The sequence below is a fragment of the Apis laboriosa genome, unplaced genomic scaffold (assembly GCF_014066325.1).
Source record: "Apis laboriosa isolate Shangri-la unplaced genomic scaffold, ASM1406632v1 scaffold46_cov150, whole genome shotgun sequence".
NCBI classification, from domain to species: Eukaryota; Metazoa; Arthropoda; class Insecta; order Hymenoptera; family Apidae; genus Apis; species Apis laboriosa.
The window spans coordinates 362,611-381,173 of record NW_025223399.1 but is presented as its reverse complement, the minus strand read 5'-3'; the positions used below and the strand labels follow the sequence as shown (position 1 = coordinate 381,173).

General features: G+C 35.3%; 1 protein-coding gene, 1 long non-coding RNA gene and 1 other non-coding gene across 9 annotated transcripts in view; 2 read left to right on the top strand and 1 right to left on the bottom strand.

The window, feature by feature from the left end:
* The first annotated feature begins 475 nt into the window (after positions 1 to 475).
* On the top strand, positions 476 to 547 carry Trnaq-cug. The gene has a single exon. It is a non-coding gene; the product is annotated as a tRNA-Gln (tRNA).
* A 549-nt stretch (positions 548 to 1,096) lies between these two features.
* LOC122716475 overlaps positions 1,097 to 18,563 on the bottom strand; it is a 59,076-nt gene continuing 41,609 nt past the window's right edge. For 4 of the 5 annotated variants that reach the window (XM_043939575.1, XM_043939576.1, XM_043939578.1 and 1 more), the window contains 5 exons: positions 6,911 to 7,011; positions 6,349 to 6,497; positions 4,321 to 5,215; positions 2,324 to 2,839; positions 1,097 to 1,927 (listed from right to left, as the gene is read on the bottom strand). In XM_043939575.1, the coding sequence (XP_043795510.1) occupies positions 1,475 to 1,927; positions 2,324 to 2,839; positions 4,321 to 5,215; positions 6,349 to 6,497; positions 6,911 to 7,011 (2,114 nt within the window). In that variant the 3' untranslated portion in view covers positions 1,097 to 1,474. Of the gene's footprint in view, positions 1,928 to 2,323; positions 2,840 to 4,320; positions 5,216 to 6,348; positions 6,498 to 6,910; positions 7,012 to 8,306; positions 8,402 to 18,563 lie in introns of those variants that run through there. The other variant, XM_043939579.1, reaches the window with a different exon arrangement.
* Positions 14,327 to 16,630, top strand: LOC122716491. Of its 3 annotated transcripts, none has more exons than XR_006347041.1 (4): positions 14,327 to 15,080; positions 15,158 to 15,249; positions 15,338 to 15,712; positions 15,845 to 16,630. It is a non-coding gene; the product is annotated as an uncharacterized LOC122716491 (long non-coding RNA). The 3 variants fall into 3 exon arrangements; XR_006347042.1 differs by having other exon boundaries at positions 15,144 to 15,249; XR_006347040.1 differs by having other exon boundaries at positions 14,327 to 15,249.

Below are 18,563 nucleotides of genomic sequence, written 5' to 3'. Positions count from 1 at the left end.
CAATTAGACAAACAACTTGGATTCAAGTAACTTGACTTCAAATGCGTGTCTATACAGGATGAATTACAGGTGATTTGAATTGAAATCGATTTGGCGTATTTGAGATATTCTTTTCTCTGAAAAGTTAAATATAGATTAATTTTTAAACTATTCGAGTTCGAAGATCTCGTTCATATTATAATGCGTATTTTGTCAAATTGTAATCATTAACATTATATTTTTAATTATTGTTAATAAAAAATAAGAAATATAAATATTTTTATCGAATGATAGATTTACAACGGTAATGAGTTTCAAATTTCTCAAATTCAAGTAATTTGTCTAATGTGAATGAGATCAAATGATTAATCGCTTTTATCATACGATCGATTATAATCGATATTAATTTTTCGATATTTGATCGATTTCGTTACAAAAGTACGTGATGTTTATTTACAAGTACACACTATTTTATCTTATATAAAAAAATTTTCAAGGTCTCATGGTGTAATGGCTAGCACTCTGGACTCTGAATCCAGCGATCCGAGTTCAAATCTCGGTGAGACCTTCGACTTTCTTCGTTATATTTTTTTTGATTCGAAATTTTCTAAACGATACGTTATTTTTTTCTTCTTTTCTTTTCTTTTCTTTCTTTTTTTTTTTTTTTTTGTTTATTATCAGCTCTTATGATTATCTAATACGTATATATTGCGAAATAAAATTATGTATGTACTTTTATAATTTTTCGTAGGAATGATAATAGATTATGATAACAGATTAAAGAAATGTTAACGAGAATAAAAATGTAATTCATTGTTATTATTTGATTGTTACATATTACAAATATGTGCTACAAATATTCTTTTCTTTTCGTAAATTTTTTCGTAAATTTAAAAATTATTTTATAATTTTGATTTTCCAAAATTTATTACATAATACTATGAAATATTTCTTATTTTTGATTGTACATTTATTTAATTTTTATTATTACAGAATTAATATTTTTTTTCAATGCAAAATTTAATAATAATCAAAATCAGATTATTAAAAAATAATAACTTGGACTTTATATCATCAAATAAAAAAGAAAGATATCTAAAAAAAAAAAAAAAAAAAAAATACATATGAAAATAAATTTAATTTTAACAAGAAAAGAATATTTTTACTTCATAAAATAATTATAAAATAATTACTTCATATTACAAAAGTATCTAACTTCGTTAGAAATGCCCTAGACACAGAATTATCGCTTAAATAAAAGTGAAATAAAGTCGTTAGAGAAACAATTAAAGAAATCCTTTAACTTTCAATTAAAGAAATCCTAAACCATAACTCTTTCCAAAACTTTCCAAAATGGCGTGTTGAAACAAAAGATGAATCCGAATCCCCTGATTAAACAAACAAATATCTAATCATTTGTAAAAAGAAAAAAAATAAAAAGTCGTTTTTTATTCGTTAGAGATATATTACGTTAGAAAATCGTACAAAATTTTCTTCACAGTTTCGGGGTCTGTAATAGTTTCTTCTCCATCGATCTCATTTTGATGCATTTGGCAAGGAGGGCTATTATCGTGAGCACGGCGCCAAGAAACGAGACTATCCCCAATACAACGAGCACCATAAACCAGTTTTTAAAACTGCCGATCCTGTCGCCGAAATCGCAATTACAATTCTCGCTCTCGTTCAAATTCAACGCTGAAAAGTTTACCGGCCTCAGAGAGATCAACTTGAAATCGTCCTGTATTTGACGTCTGCTGGTAGAATTTTGCGCCTTCTTTATGAACCTGTACGATATCGTGTAAGTGAACTCTTGGCCGTCGTAAGATCCCTTCGCGCTGTAATATTGTATTAACAACTCGTTGCCGCTCGAGGTAAGTGGGACTTGTATGTTATTGATGTCCTGGTGGGATACGTCGCAGTAAGACCACATCAAGATGCTGTTGTTCACCTGAAAATTTCGATATCGTCATGTTCTGCCTTTTTTTTTTTCTTTTTCCCCATTGGGGATAATTGTTACGATCCTTATATACATAACGGGAATAGTAGAATCGAGACGTGTCCTACGTATAGCGAAGTATAATAACAAAATAGAGAGAGAGAGAGAGAGAGAGAGAGAGAGAGAGAGAGAGAGAGAGAGAGAGAGTTACCACCGCTACATGTATACCTTATATCGATCGTGGAACGAGAAATTTTGTAAATAATAATAAAACCGTTTTTCTGATTTGAAGGAAACGAAGCGTTCGATTGAATTAAATTAAGGTCGGGGAAATATTTTCTTTATTTCGAATTTACCTGAACTCGTTAATTCCTAATACCGTTAATTCCTAATACGTTGGTTACTCACCTCGATCCCATTGTAAACCGCGATCTCGTTCCCGGAGCAATAATTCAGGCTGAAGTTCCGTTTCTGTGGCGCGTACTCCTGATCCGGCTCGTTTCTGATTATCTTCATATGAACGTAGATCCTCTCCGACGATCTGCCCATGAATTTGTAACTGCACAAAGTATTGGGCGGATACCAGCTCTGCAACGACTTGATGCTCTCCCTCGTCCTCTCGCTGCTCCTGTACACGAACTCGCAATTCTGATCGTTTCCCAACGCGTGCGCCTCCTCCGTTTCCTGGAACGACAATTGGAAACCGTCGTGCATCACGGTCCCGTCCTGCTCCGCGAAGAACTCGACCACGATGTTCCTCCCCCTCGAAAGGATCCGTGGCACCTGGCCCTCCCCGCAAAACTTGGAGATCTCGAACATCTTCCCGTCCACGTTTTCCAACAATGTCAGATAATCGCCCACGCAACTGGTGCTCCCCAACTTCTCCGATCCTCGCCCCTTCTTTCCGTATCGGTACTCGGGAACCTTATTCAAAGAAAAAATATATATATATATAAAATTCAATGTTTATTAATTAATTTAATCAATTCTTTAATTTAATTTCATCGGCTCGATTCGATCAAGTTGATATAATCGTCTGGATTCGTATCTATATTCTTTGCGTGCGTACAGAGAACGTTTAATCAACTTGTCCCCGCAAAGAAACTTGGCGGGAACAGTTTAGAGAGAGTTTAGTTTATTAGTTATTGCATCCTTGATCGGGGAATTAAAGCGCGACAATACTTGGCGAAATAATTCTCGCCTTCATTTGACTAGGAATCATCGACGACGATAGTTGAGAGAAGGAAACGAACACAAAGGAACAAAATGAAAATTGTTTTAAGACTGTTTAATTAATTCAATAAATTTTAATATCTTAACCCTTTGCGCTCCAAGCTGACTCTCTGACAGTACTGGGATTGATGCGGCAACTTGAACGGCGACAATATTTATTTATGTTTGGTAAATAGGTTCCTAAGCTCTTTACGTATAATCTTATGAGATGTAGAATAATAATATATTATTAAATGGCTAGATTTTTTATCTCAAATTAGACCGTGATTACGAGTCGAACGACATCTTTGGCGTTAGTCTGAGTTTGACAGTCGTGGCGATAGAAATATTATTTTCAAAGTTTTTGAGATTTGTAAGCATGGAATACGGTAATTAAATTAGTTGAAGCGAAGATGAGTTTGATTTTTCGTTATTGAATGACAAAATTACTTCTATTCGTAAAGAAATTAACGATAGAGAGAGCAATGATGAACATAGAGATGAAATAAGAGGTATAAGAAAAATAAGAATAATAGATAGTGAATGTGAAAGCAATCAAATGAAGATATCGCAGAAGACATGGAAAATTCTAAATGGATAACACGCATAGAAAATATATCGCGAAGAATACAATTTGTAGGACCTCGAGTATCTTCGAAAAAATAAATGAACCATTAAATTTTTTAAAACTATCTTTTACCGATGAACTTATTAATGAAATAGTGCTCTACTTGCCCTGACAAACCGAGGATTCATCCTGATAATAGCTTCGTAAAATATCACACAAAACAATATTGTAAATTTCAATATTCGATAAATTTTATTTCTTTATATGTAAAGATACATAAAATATTAAAATATAAAAGTTTTACGCGTTAATTTTAATATCTTATTAAAATTTAAAAAAAAAATTTTTAAAATTAATAAAAAAAAAATTTAAAAAAATTTTAATATCTTATTAAAATAATAATATCTATTATTATCTCAATTTGTGCGTGAAATCATTATAAATTAGCTGTAAGAAACCGAATACGCTGATCCGAGTCTAGAGTTGCTGAATTTCGACCGAGCGAAACAGACCTAGAGTGCAAAGGGTTAATATTATCTCAAAAAAACGAAAGAAAGAAAGAAAAAAAGAAAGAAAGAAAAGGCAGGACAATCCTTGAAAAATCAAAATCAAAATGACAACTCACCTGCAACGCGGTCATCTTCTCCTTGCCCGACCCTTTCCTCGCGACCTCCGCGTGCCCCCCCATCCCATCGCTCGGTATCCTCGCGTCCGATACATCCCCCGGATCGGGGGATGTATTCCTCCTTACCGAGTCCATGGACTTCTTGCGAACCACGCGCTGCGGGTGACGAAGTCGCTTCTTCTGGACACCCTCCCCCCGCCACCTCCTTATCGCCTGGCCCCCCCGATAAGGAGCCTCTCCCCCCTCCGCACCTCCGACCCCCTTCGCCCGCCCCGTATTTCTTCTCCGGATATCCTCGCTCCCCCCCCCATCCTTCCTCGCTTTCTTAAGCCTCCTTCGATTATTTCTCGCACCCCCCCTCCTCTCCCCCCTGTACGACGTCTGCCCGATGATAAATTCCACCTCCTCCTCCCGATCCTCCGGGCTCCTCCGCCCGCGCCTGTTATCCCCGTCCGTCGAACGTCCACTGCCACCGCCGCCACCACCGACCCTCGCCCTCCGCAATTCCGCGACCACCTCCACGTGATCCTCGCAATTCTCCGTCTGGCAGCCCTGCTGCGACGTACGGTTCATCAGATCGTACGTGTCGTCCGGTTGGCCGCCGATCTTGAATCGACCAGCGCCCGATTCCAATCCTATCCTGCACTTGATCCCGCGCGGGTACACGCCCGGGTAGCCGGGCGAGGAAAGCTTGCAGGATCGTCGATCGTTCCTCACGGCGCACTCGAGGGGGCACTCGGACGAGGGGGACGGGGAGAAGCCGCGGTGACGCTCCGAAGCGAGCTGGGCGGGAAGTATGGAGAACTGGGCGGAGAATATCACGGGATTCTCTGCTGCGAACTTCACGTCCGAGTCCATTATGATCGTCAAGTTGGGCCCCTTCCTCAGGAACAGTCTGTCCGGGGGGATGATCGAGAAATTGAAAAAAAGGGTTTGATAAAAGGGTTCGAGATCGGGGAGAATTTTTTATTTGGATCGGTTGATTACGGTAATGGGATAACGATGCTCGTTTTATAATGATGTAGAGAAGTGTAGAGGAGGTGGAGAAACGAAATGTCAGATCTCGTCAGATTGATACATTTGAGGTTTCGCCGATCCGTGTATGAAATGGCTCGATATATATATATATAGCAGTGACCGCATAATGTGGTAATGAGACGGTACGGATAATTAATTAAATTGTGAAATAAGTTACAAACGGTAATTGTGTAATGAAAGTAAAATTTAATACGGCCGTGTATTATCACGGCTAATTATCTTTCCAAACCAATTTGTATATATTATGTTCGTATGAATTAGGATGTTATTAAATGTATCGAGGTATAATTATATATACGAGTAGGATATATCGATGAAAAGAACCGCGAGAAAGTAGGAGAGATGGTGAAAAATTGAAATTGAACGCGGTTCGAAATCATCGCGGGTCGGGAGGGTGGGGGAGGAAATATTTACACGCATTAAATTGCCGTGTTTATAAGCGGCTTGGAACCGCTACATTTCGACCAGCAGGCATCTGTTTTAATCCATTATCCGGCAGAGGTGTGCAACGTTCGGTTTACAGCCTGCTGTGAATACTATTCCAACCGGTTAATTATTTTTCATTAACGATCCCCACCAATCATTCCTCTCTTTTGTCCATTTCGTATTTTCTCCTGTATTTTATTATACTATACAGAGCTCTGAGGTACAACACGCTTTGATAATTATTTATTCTCAGTAATTGAAGAGTTACTTGTATTTATGAATTTTTTTTTTTTTGATATCGATACGTACACTCAGATGTGATCAGAATATCGTAGAATAAGAAAAAAAAAATGGAATATTTATATTTATAAGAGTATAATGCAATAAGCGAATGTATTTCACTTGAATTGAGATAATAAGCAGAGAAGAAAAACTTTCTAACGATCTCTCATAATGATTTATATTGTACGTATACATATATGTATATATATATATATATACACGAATTGTTTGCAATGGTAATATTTGCATGTATAATAATTACGTAAGAGGAAGTATTCCTACCTGGTCGTGTTGCCACTCACGTAGCCGCAGTAACGTCCTGTTTCATCTTCAAGGTCCTCGCTACCATCGGAAAATTGAATGTAAGCACCCTCGCATCTGGTTTCTTTCAGGAAACCAACTTGCAGCTTCCTAACTTTCAACTCGATCACCTGTGTAGAGTCAAATTTTAATCGTTTCTTTTTAATCGTTTTTTTTCGATATTTATCCAATTTGCATTAATATATGATATTTTATATCACGATGCGTATAAATTTTCGTTTGCATTTTAAATTTTAGAATTCTAAATTTAATCTTTTTTTCGATTATTTTCTCAATCGATAGATCGTATTTTTATCGATCTAACTTTCAACTCGATCACTTGAGTAGAGTCAAATTTTAATCGTTTCTTTATTTTTCTTTTTCTTTTTTTTTTTTCGATATTTAAAGTTATCCAATTTGCACTAATATGTGATATTTTATATCACTATGCGTATAAATTTTCGTTTGCACGATTTTAGAATTCTAAATTTAATCTTTTTTTCGATTATTTTCTCAATCGATAGATCATTTTATTTTTATCAACCTGAGGATCTCTAGGAGGCGCTCTGATGCGAACAATGCATCGTCCCATTCGTCCTGTCCAACGTATCCATCCAACGGAATTTCTGATAGTGCGATTGCATCCTGCGAAACAAATTTTAATCCTGTTTTAATCCTTTGCGCGACAAAATTTAACCGGCTAAAATTGTCACTGCAACAGGAGAAACGTTGCAAAATTGTTTATCGTGTTGCGTGCATGAAATTGAAAAATATCGTTTGAAATTCGAATGAGAAAACTGACAAATGCGAAACGTAACATCTAATTATTTATTCTGTTGCGCACGTGTTATTTTTTTTTTTCGAAAACATTGTTTTTTAACGAAATAAAATTTACTTTTACTCGTTGCGATGATATGAAAAAAAAAATATGCTTCGTATTTTTCAAACAAATTTTTAAATCTTTAACGCCATGCGACGTCATTTCGCAAGAAGATGCAAAGAAAGGATTAAGGAAACTTGAATAATTGCTTTTTTCTTTTTCGTAATGTTATCAATATTGTTTGTGCGATATAAGTATTATTTTTAGTCGTTCGTAGAAACAAAAGAATCAAGCAAATATGCTTGATTCCACAAAAGGAATTGTAAAGTAGCAGTTAAGTGGATTAAAGTCAAACGGGGAAAGGATAGTCGTAGTAAAGCGAATTTAAGCGTAGTTAAGCAGTTCTCTTTCGTAAATTTCTCTGTAACATTTCAACAACAGTTCAAAGAAACGTAAAACAACTCGTTAATATACGTTTCCTTTTAATAATAGAGAACAACTTCTCGCGATGAAAAGAAAAAAAAAAAAAGAAGAACAAGATTCATTGCTATACGTCTGCAATAATCAAAATCATTTCGATTCAAATTCAAACCTATCAAAAAGATGAATTTCTAAATTATTTTAAGCTATATATCAAATTTACACAATGATCCTCGCAATTAATATTAATCTCGATTAAAAATCTTCCAACTTTTAGAAATTCAAAAATATCAAACAATCACAACATAGTCTTTAATAATTAAAAATTTTTCTCGGCAATGGTTATTAACCAATTTCAGAATTATTTGGAAAATTGTAAAAATTAATCAAAATCATCTCAATTAAAAACCCCATTACTTTCAAAAACCTAAAAAAATATCGAACGATCCTTTAGAAAAGATAGAAAAAAATATTATTTCCTCGCAAGTGAATCTATCGTTCCAAAAACCGCACCGTCGCGTGTTCCTAAAACTCGTAATATAATCTTTAATGAGCGAGGATCTTTCCCCCACGCAACGGTCGGTAATCCGTAATACGCGTTTCGAATATGGCATAAAGTCAAAGAAGCGAATCGTTAGAGCGGGAAAAGCTACTGTATCGGCCGGTGGCAGGCGGGCGTAATTCACGGTTATATCGTTACCCGCACAACGCTTCCATTGTATCGCGCAAATAATACACCGGCCGTATCGCATCCGCGCCACGAATATTGTTAGGACAATCGCGCAAACAGGCAGGCTTAACGTTTTGCCCGTCGTCGCTCGAATGTCGTATTAAGTACTGCGCACCGAGCCAACCAATCGAGTCGCGTCACAATTTAGAATAAACCGCGCATCGCCCCTCCCCTCTCCTCGCGTCTCCCATTTCTTTCCCCCGGCCAATATCAAATTTTCACAAATCTCGTAAAATTTCGTCACCGAAACACCGCTATTAATATTCGATTATCACCGTTGAACACCGTTTAATCCGACCGATATTAAGATAAACTAAATTTATAAACGGGTCGATAAGCGGAATCGCGTTATCGTCACCAAAATAACGGGGGAATTGTTTTCACAGCGTAACTGCTAATATCGTCACTTGAACGGCTCGTTAATTAAACGGATATCCTCTCTCTCTCTCTCTTCCCCCTCCACTCGGTCCCTCGTGCAAGGCCTTGAAACGATGGCCGCCGATATCCCGCCGCCTATACTTCTCGTTTGCCGGGCTAATCCGACTATTTTCCACCTACGCACACCCCAACGACCCCTAATATTCGCGAATATCGCTCGATACGCAATTATAGTGTGCCACCCCTTCCCCTCCGCGCTAATGAGATTCCCCACTGGATCGAATGGGCCGGTTAAAAATTTTTTCGTCGCGTAGCGCTTTGAACGATCCTTTGCCTCCATTGTTTAGGGAGATTCGAGGGAAATGGACGAATTTTAGGGATTCGAGCGAAATAGGGGAGGTGACTCGAGAGGACACGATTTCGAAATTAGCTTTCCCGATTTTTCGATCCCTTTGGATTTTAGGATTCGTCACATTGCTTTCAAACATTGCTCGTCGTGGTTGTAAATTGTGGTTAAGGAGATTTTTATTAGAAATGAGATATATTTAATGAATTGTCGGGTATGGAAATTGTGTATACGAGGTTTGAAAGAGTTGATTGTACATTTGAATGATGAATGAGTGAAATGGGGCGAGGTAATGATAAAAAAAAAAAAAATAAAATAAAATAAACGAGTGAAGAGATACCGATGAATATAATGAAAGAGCGGATAACGAAAGGGGGAGGTAATTAATTAAATTTCATATCGTTTGCGTTCACTCGTGTCGCCTTTTTGTTTCGCTGCTATTTTTTTCTTCTTTTTTTTTTTTTTTATTATTTTTTAACTTTACATATAGATCGTAAATAAAAAGTGAAATATCGTATTTTTTTCTATTTGCGATTAATCAACGAGATTGTCGTTTCAAATGGAAAATCTTTCAACAGAATGTGTATTTATGAAATTAAGATAAGAGTTAATATCGAGTTGTAAAAGATTACTATTTTTTTATTTCAACTTTTTACACGGTAAATAATACCAAATAAGTGAGGTAAATTAGGTACTCGACAGCTTATTCTACACGTCCATCGTGTCGAATCGTAAAATATGATTTAAAATGCCTCTTTAATGCGTTGCTTCTTGTATCGATAATTAAAATTTTGACGTTTCATTATTTACATAATAATTTACGCGAGTGCAAAATATTTATCGAACAATTTCTTTAATGCTCGAGCATTACGAGTTTCCACGTTGAAATTGGCTTTCAATGTTAAAATTTTTACGTTCGAATTTTTATTGAAGCAAAAAAATAAGGAAAAAATTCTTCGCGCGAGATAAAGCGAAATTAAAATCAAAAGCCAAACGTTTTTCGTATCAAATTGCTCGAAAACACGGGAGTTTTTTTAAGGATTTATTAATTTTTTTCAAGCATAGCCGCATTTATTTAATCCGTCTACCTTTCGAAGAGCGAACATTACGTTAAGAGATAAAATAATTTTGCCTCGTCAACGGCAACGAATTCTTTAAAAAGCTTTATGCGTTTACGATATTAAAGGCATCCCTTGATGCTTTCTAACGAAATAACGCGTCATTTCGTTTCATATCCAGCATTGAATTAAAATTCATCGTTGAATTCTTCGATCATCTTAACAATCAAGAATATTGCTGTAACTTGAATTTCCAATTTGTTAAATTCTTTATTGAATTCGTTATTTTCGAATATCCCTACACATATATATAAATTTTATAAAAATAACGAAAGCTTTGAGAATTATGCATTCAAAATCATTACTCGCAACGGACACGAAACAAAAAGGGGATTAAATAAACGAGATGAATAAGCTGGCGTAATTGAAAAATATGAATACGTTAAAAGTACGATAATAATAATAATAATAATAATAATAATAATAACAAGAATAATAATAATAATAATAATAATAATAATAATAATAATAATAATAATAATAATAAAGGATGTTTGAGTTACGAAATGCGTTGGCATTTACATTTTTCTTTTTTTAAGATTAAAATCCATTCTCCTAACAAATGTGCTTCGTGCTTCGCACGATTGACGTCGAAAAAAAAAAAAGGGATGAATAGGGGCAGCGATGAAATATTTGCGAAAATTCTCATTAATGTAAATGAAAAAAAGAAGAAAAGAAAAAGGGGGAGTGGAGGAATAAAAACATACGAATGCATTTCATCACGGAAAATTTTATCTCTAATACTTTTTATTTATCCAACAATCCATTTCATCATGGATAAGCTTTAATTCGTACTTACGAATCATTTTCTCTCCCAATATATCGTGAACAATATATATCGTTCGAACGAATTTGCAAGATAAATATTTTTTTATTCTCATAGATATTACATTACAAAGAAGAAAAGAAAAATAATTGGCGATTTATATCATTAAATATCATTGAGAAGAATATACCCATAATACAAATGATTAATGAACGTGTTCAATGTGTGATTAAATAATTTCGATAAGAACGAATAATTAAACGATATACGGAATCAAGAAATTCAGGGACAGAGTGATTTACGAATACATCCGTTTAAACCGTAGATCGAAAGTTCAGAATTTACGATTCTTATTTCGACCATTTCCTCGTCAGACTCATCAACTCAAATCATTTATTTCGTCGCGCCTCGATAAATCACCGGTTTCGTTCATCTCACGAAATTTCGTTCCTCGAAACCTCATCAATTTCTCCCGAAACGAAACGAAGAAGAACGAGAAGCGATGGAGAAAGAGAGACGCAGAAAAAGAAAAATAGACGAGTGGGTAAGAGAGAGAGAGAGAGAGAGAGAGAGAGAGATTATCCGACGTAAACTAGTTAGTTTCGAAGGATATTCCCGAGGATGACGAGATCCTGTTTGCGCAAACAACATTTCCATATGTCTTTCCTTCATTTCTCCTGTGGAAGAGCGATCATTCGGACGGGATTTTTCAATATTTTTCACATTGAATATATTTTGCATATTTTTACACAAACCACGTAATAATATATCGCGTAACATTTTTACGAGATGCGAAACAATGAAACAATTTATTAACGAAGCCACGAGAAAATAAATAAAAAATATACACGATGAAAATGACAAAAATCGTGTAGAAAATTTTAACATTAACGAAAATTCGCGATCTTAAGTAATTAAACGTCGCGTTGGCCAGGGACGAGGAATATATGAATCTTCGTTGAAGGCACAAAGCGGTCATTCATTCCGCTTGCGGATCAACCGATTAGGATCTGACCGACCGCGATAGAAATCATCATCCCCGAAAACGGTGGTGTATTCACGTTGAAAACAGGATCTTATTTATTCAACGATTCTCCTCGGTCCGAAGGGCTAATGAAATTACTCTAGAGGCCGACGACCGGCTAGAGTTTACCAGCTAATTAATTGGCATTGATGCAGCCAATTCCATTGAAATGAAGCGCTCCTCGTCGATGCTATTTCCTCTTTGCGACTCTTATGTTCTCCTCCAACCCCTTATTATATCTCTCTCTCTCTCTCTCTCTTTCTCTCTCCGTCTTTCTCTCTCTCCATCTCTTTCTCCACCTCTCTGTCTACCCAACACGGTCGACCCTCTCGATCAGTCTCCTTTGCATCCTGTCGTTCCCCGTTCTCGCCTTATCGTCAGGAATCTATGATACGGACAGACCTTTTCAACCGTTTTCGCCGTTTCCTTCCTTTTCATCCCCTCCACCCTGTTACCTTTCTTCTTTTCTCCTTTTTCCTCCCCCCTCTTCCATTCCTCTCTTTCTCTCTTTCTCCTCCATTCTATTTCTCTCTCTCTCTCTTTCTCTCTCTCTTTCTTTCCCTCTCTCTTTCCTCCCCGCTTTGTCCATCAGAGCGCCGATTGAATTTCTACGGCTAAAATGCGGCCATACTAACTTAATGGCGCTTTCAAACCGTGATGCACTTGATCCAGTTTAATTTTTTTTCCCCCTCGGGGTGATTGTCTCGATTTTTTTAACGGCGAAATTACCGCTGCCCCCGCGACGATTTTTTTTTTTTTTTTTTTTTTTCAGTAGTGAGGCGAGCAGCCCGCCACCACGCGGCTCTATATATTTTTATATCATTCTCACCGCTGGTTAATACCGCGACAGCGTGCACCACTTTTTTTTCACCGCGCCTGTTTTTCAAAGCCATTCCCGTCCCCAAGCCTCTCTCCTTTTCTTTGATCGACAATTTCGCGAACGTGTACGCGGAAAAAAAGGAAGAAGGAAAAAGGAAAAAAGGAAAGAAAAATTACGAAGCCAAAGGAGCGTTGATAAATTAAAATTCTGCCCTCTTTTAATATATATATATATATATAATTTATATGTATGTATATATGCGTGCCTTTTTATAATTTAATGGTCGATTCAGACAACACGCAAGCGTTCAAAGCAATGCGAATCGTCGAAATAGCTATTTGTACGCCAATTGAAAGAGTGAATTTCGCTATGCCCGGTATTCGTTAAATTACGATATCGAAAAATATGCGGTACATGAAATCGGCTATTTCACAAGGGTCTGAATCAGGCTCGCATTATTCGGTATTACGGGAATTGCGAGATATTCGATAGGATGGAACGAAATGTATAGGCGAAATTCTTTCATTATGCTATTCATGGAGTTTTGGTAACGAGGAAAAATTCCCTTCTACGATACAATAATATTTGAATTTGATATCGAATTTGAAAAATGAAAATTTGTAAATATTCTTTTTTTTCAAGACGAACCATTTAGAGACAATTATTGTTACGTTTCGTTTGATTGGTTAAAATTTGTTTCTTCAATAATAATTAGAATTGATTAGATCAGCGTGTAGAATATTATGTATATGTGTGTACAAGTCCTTACCGAGCGAAATGCTATTTCCTGTTTGGGCGCTTGCGAGTGATTTACGAGGGGAGCGTAGTACGTTCGACTCATCGATTCAGGTTTTGCCCATATTACATAGCACACTGTGTACGTACCAACGTTGTAAAATTTATACGTAATCTAAAAAAGATTTGGTTAAAAAAGATTGCTTTAAATTTCAAAGCTGCCGCTAAATAAGATATCAAATAAATCTCCAAGTAATTTTTATTTCAAGACTTCCTCTATTATTTCTTCTACAATTTCGCATTCACCGTTCCTTTCATTTACAAATATCTCCTCACATGAATGCCTCGGATTTCCGCGTCTCAAAGCGGACGGAAATCATCTCTAACAAACCACACGCGTGCACTGACGCGATGACACTGTTAAAAAATACCTTAAATTTCCCTCCGAACAAAGGGGGTCTAATGAAAAAGCATCGGAGTGTCCTTTTTAACGGGTCTTCCATCCAGCTCGAGGCTCAATTTTAACACGGTTTGGTCGTACTACTTGCCAACAATCGCGGGTCGTTTGCGAGATAATTTAGTCGCGTGTTGCGTGTGGTGGAACCTTCCAAAAAAGAGAGAGAGAAAAAAAAAGAGAATAAGAAGAAAAACGAGCACAAAAGAGTAAATGTAAATTCGTTTTTTAACGAGATATTTCCATAGGTGCGCGGCCTGCGAGAAGATTGCACTCTGTTGGCGAGACGGGGAAACGAAATCGTCGAACTAGTCGAGACTGAGATTCCTCCCTGTTAAAACGACGTTAATCCCTTTTATAATAATATCCGCGTAGATTGAAGGACAACTTAATTAGCCGAGATCGTTAGAACCCCCGTGAAAGACCACGACGATGCTCCCCACCGGACTAGAATTCGCCGATTATGTGGAGAATAACCTTCGTTCCTATTATAGATTCATTTTCAGGTTAGAAATAAGCGTTACGATCAGTCTCGTGCGGGATTCACGTGCTCACATTATTTCTTTTATCGAAAATGACAGTAAAAATAAAGAGAGATAAGTATTCTAATATAATTCTAATGATTAGTGCTTTTAATAAAATTTTTTGTTGGAATATAAGAAAGCGAAATAGAGAATTCGAAAATATCGAATTGACTCGAGAATTTCGACTTTCTCGTAAAGATTAGGATTATTTTTTTAATTTTTTATACAAAATTATTCAGTTCTTTAAAATTCTGAAAAATTCTGATTTTATTTTAATCATCTCGAAAAACGATGTTTTCGAACTATGAGATACTTTCGAGATCCGACTCGATACGATTCGACCCGATCTTTTCCGATCTGTTCCGATCTATTCCGAGCGTTCCCGATATTTTCGGGTTCTCGCACATCTCTAAAGCGAAACAACAATTAATCTATCCAGAGGATAAAATAATAATATAATAATAAAACAAGAATATCTCTCGGGCATTGTAAACTTAGTTTAATATAAACTTAACGTAACGAACATAACCTTAACCTAACTCAAATCCAAATGTCTAACCTTTGAAAAATAACAGAGAAGTAAAATTGAATTTACATCTAACTAAAAAATAATTGAATATGTGTTTACATGTTATATGTTAGAATTGTGTTTACAGTGTTACAAAATAGAATTTTCTGTGCAACGAAGAAACACTTGTGCAACGAGCAGGTTGAATTAATTTTTTAATTTCAACGAGACTTTCAGACGGTAAGAGGAATAATAAACGAGGAATCTCTTACAAATTAGATTAAGATAAAACGTCGTTAAATGGAGAGTTTCTTGCATAATTTCACAGAGCACATGGCAACATTTCACGAATTGAATTCGGACGAGGCGTGTATTTCCATATGCAACTGTATGGCCTTTGAATACGATCGAACTGGACGATAAACTGGCGAGAAATTAGCTGGTATAAATCACACGCGGAATACTATAATGACAAAATCTAATGTACAGGCGCCGTTGGGAGATCGGAGTTCAACTAATTTTCAGAAACTCTAAGGATACAATCGTCCAAAATTAGATGCAATCCCCGGGAGAACGGACGAAAATCCACCAAGTAACCAAATATCCTGAATCGAAATGGTTCTCTTTGACATACATATGTAATATGTAACGTAATATCATATACAAGAGATAGATAGAGAAGAGAACTAGAAGTTGAGAACTAGTAAGTTGATTAAATTGATTGCTTTCATTTATTTTTGTAATTACTAAATATAAGTATTTTCGATAAAATTAATATCATTTCAATTACTATTTTATTCTAATTAATCATGCATGATATATGACATTATTACAGATAATTTTAATATCAAAGAATAAACCGTGTAAGAAAGAAAAAAAATCAAAATTTTTGACTAATTGTGGAATACTACAAGCTCGAATAAAAGTTTAATATGCTGCGCGGATACAATAACGAGTATCTGGTTATGGATATTATACATTCTTAATTTATTTAACTTATTCTCTCGACGAACGAGATATTCTTTTTTTCTTCATTTGCAGAAACTTCATTTCAATTACACTGGAAGCTGTGTTCAGGAAGTTTAATATGCAATTATCGTTCTGGAATAAATGAAAGAGCAGTGTCAATCGAGGAAAACACGAAGGTTAAAAACAATTGACTAACGACATAAAGGAATACGTAATAAGAGCATACGAGTCAAAGGTAAATGTTCGCGTTAATAGGCAATTACCAAGCAGTTTCCGCGTGGAACACGTTCCTCTCGATGAAAGCCTTACGCTTGCCGACCGTATAATCGAAAATTAGGGTGCAGTTAGCAAGTGCTTAAGCAACAACTGTTTATTGATATAGTTAATGAATTTCCGCGCAAACTTGTTGTGTCTCGATAAATATCATTGCACGACTCGTCGAAAATAAATTTTGCTCGAACGTAGGAGTCGGTTCTTGAAATACAAAATGGAAAAATATTATTGAAATAATTATTTCTCCACTTGTTCGTTCATAGACCACTTGTGTAATAAAATATAACGATCAATTGATGTATGTATCATTTTGAAAAATTCTAAATTTAAATTATTATTTTAAAAGCTATGTAATTAAACCTCGTTATTAAAATTAAGTTTTTTTAATGTGACTAATGTTAAATAAATAATGGAATAATTTGTAAGAGAAGAAATTTTGTATTAACAGTTGAAGATTATTTAATAATATAAGAGAGATGACAAAGTTGTATATTTATTAGAATAATTCTGCTGGTAAAATATTGACAGATGGTCCAGTCTCCATTATATTACGTCGACGTTAATAATTAATTAGATCGTAATAGGAAAGGAAAGGGACGGTCAATTACCTATTACCTCTAACTATTTACGAAGAATTTTTGCTGCTCAAGTGAATCGTTCCCTGTACAATTTCATTTTCCTTGTCACTTGAAAGTTAATTTGATATAGAAAAAATTACAGCGTTTATCAATAATTTCGATTCCAGAAATTTCTAGAAAATTTCGATTTTCAAACAAAAAAAATCCTTTTATTTAACCTTTCATTTATAATTATTTTCTTACGTATTTTTCATCGTATGACAAATTTCTCGATACTAAAATCTACATTTTTTTCACAGTTATTCTCTATAATTAAAAAAAGTTAATTTAATAATCACAATTAAAAAATTGTCCATTCGTAAGCGTGTATATTAAGAATTGTGCGTACTACGATCCATCCAATGCAGACAGAAAGCGTTGGATCCATGTGCTTTAAAGACACAGTGCTTTGGTGAAGGTGGGATCAAAATTGATCCGCTATGCATTATCGTTATTACATTAAGTGGGTCGGAGTATAACCCGCTAAGCTTCAAAGGCTTATGCCGAGAATTGAGTAAAGGTCGGTTATTTATAGGCCTATGGTGGACACTAAAATCCGAAATTTCGAGGAAGGCACGAAATGATTCATCACTACGTCACTAAAAATCTTTGTGTTATCGAACGGTTATAAAAGTGATTTTATAGTATATATATTTATCCAATGGATTATTATAATTAATAAATTATTACATCTCTTTTATATAGAGATGGATTGTAACTCGATTCACGAAACTCGAATCCAAAATTTTGCGAGATATATTTTCAAAACTCTTTCTGGAGAATCGAAACCTTCGAAAACTCGGAATGTTTATTTTCCTCTGTTTTTACCTTTTTTTGCAATTCTTTTCTTTTTTCTTTACTCAAAACTATTCGTAAAACTTTTCAAAACTTTTTCTCCTTTCTCTTTTTCTTTAAATTCCTGCTTATTTAAATTAACTCGTTCCCAATAACTTGTCCCCCCTTTCTCCAGTTTAATATAAAGTAACAGCGTGTAGAACAGAATTAATTATATTAATTAATGCGCGGCCGTGGAAGATTAATAAAAAGGTGAACGAGAAATGATTACACGTTTGACGGATCATTAATGAAAATCTATTCGACGAAGAGCAGCGCGTCCCGCAGCATAGACGAAGACGTAACCGAGCCGTATAATTAGCGGTAAGTAAGGCGTTATTAGTAATTAATTTGCACGCCTCGCGGGATCAAGATCTGCAATCTTCATAATTCAAAGTTTTACGCGAGATTCGGTGGGACTGCGTGATCCCGTCCCCTTCATTTATCTCGAAAATCCCTTCCTCGCTCGCCCTTTAAATTATTATGGAGGACGATTAAGAGTCGAATAAAAATTAATAAACTTTAAAATTTAAGAGTCGAAGATTAATTAATCGAGGCATGTATAATGCATGCCTCGTCAAATTAATTGAAGGGTATGGGAACGTGATTCTTCTTCGCTCCCTTTGTGTCTCGATTTTTTTTTATTTTTTTTTTATTTTTTTTTTATTTTTTTTTAGAAATATTAGAATATTAATATAGCCTGTGATTCACCATATAGAAAATGCTAGAATTTTTATTAAGGTTAAGTGGTATGTAAGGTGGTATAGTTTTTATTTACAAAATAATGTTTCTACTACGATTTATATTTTAAAAGTTTCTGTTTTAAAGATTCTTTGTTGTTTATATAATTATGAGTGTATA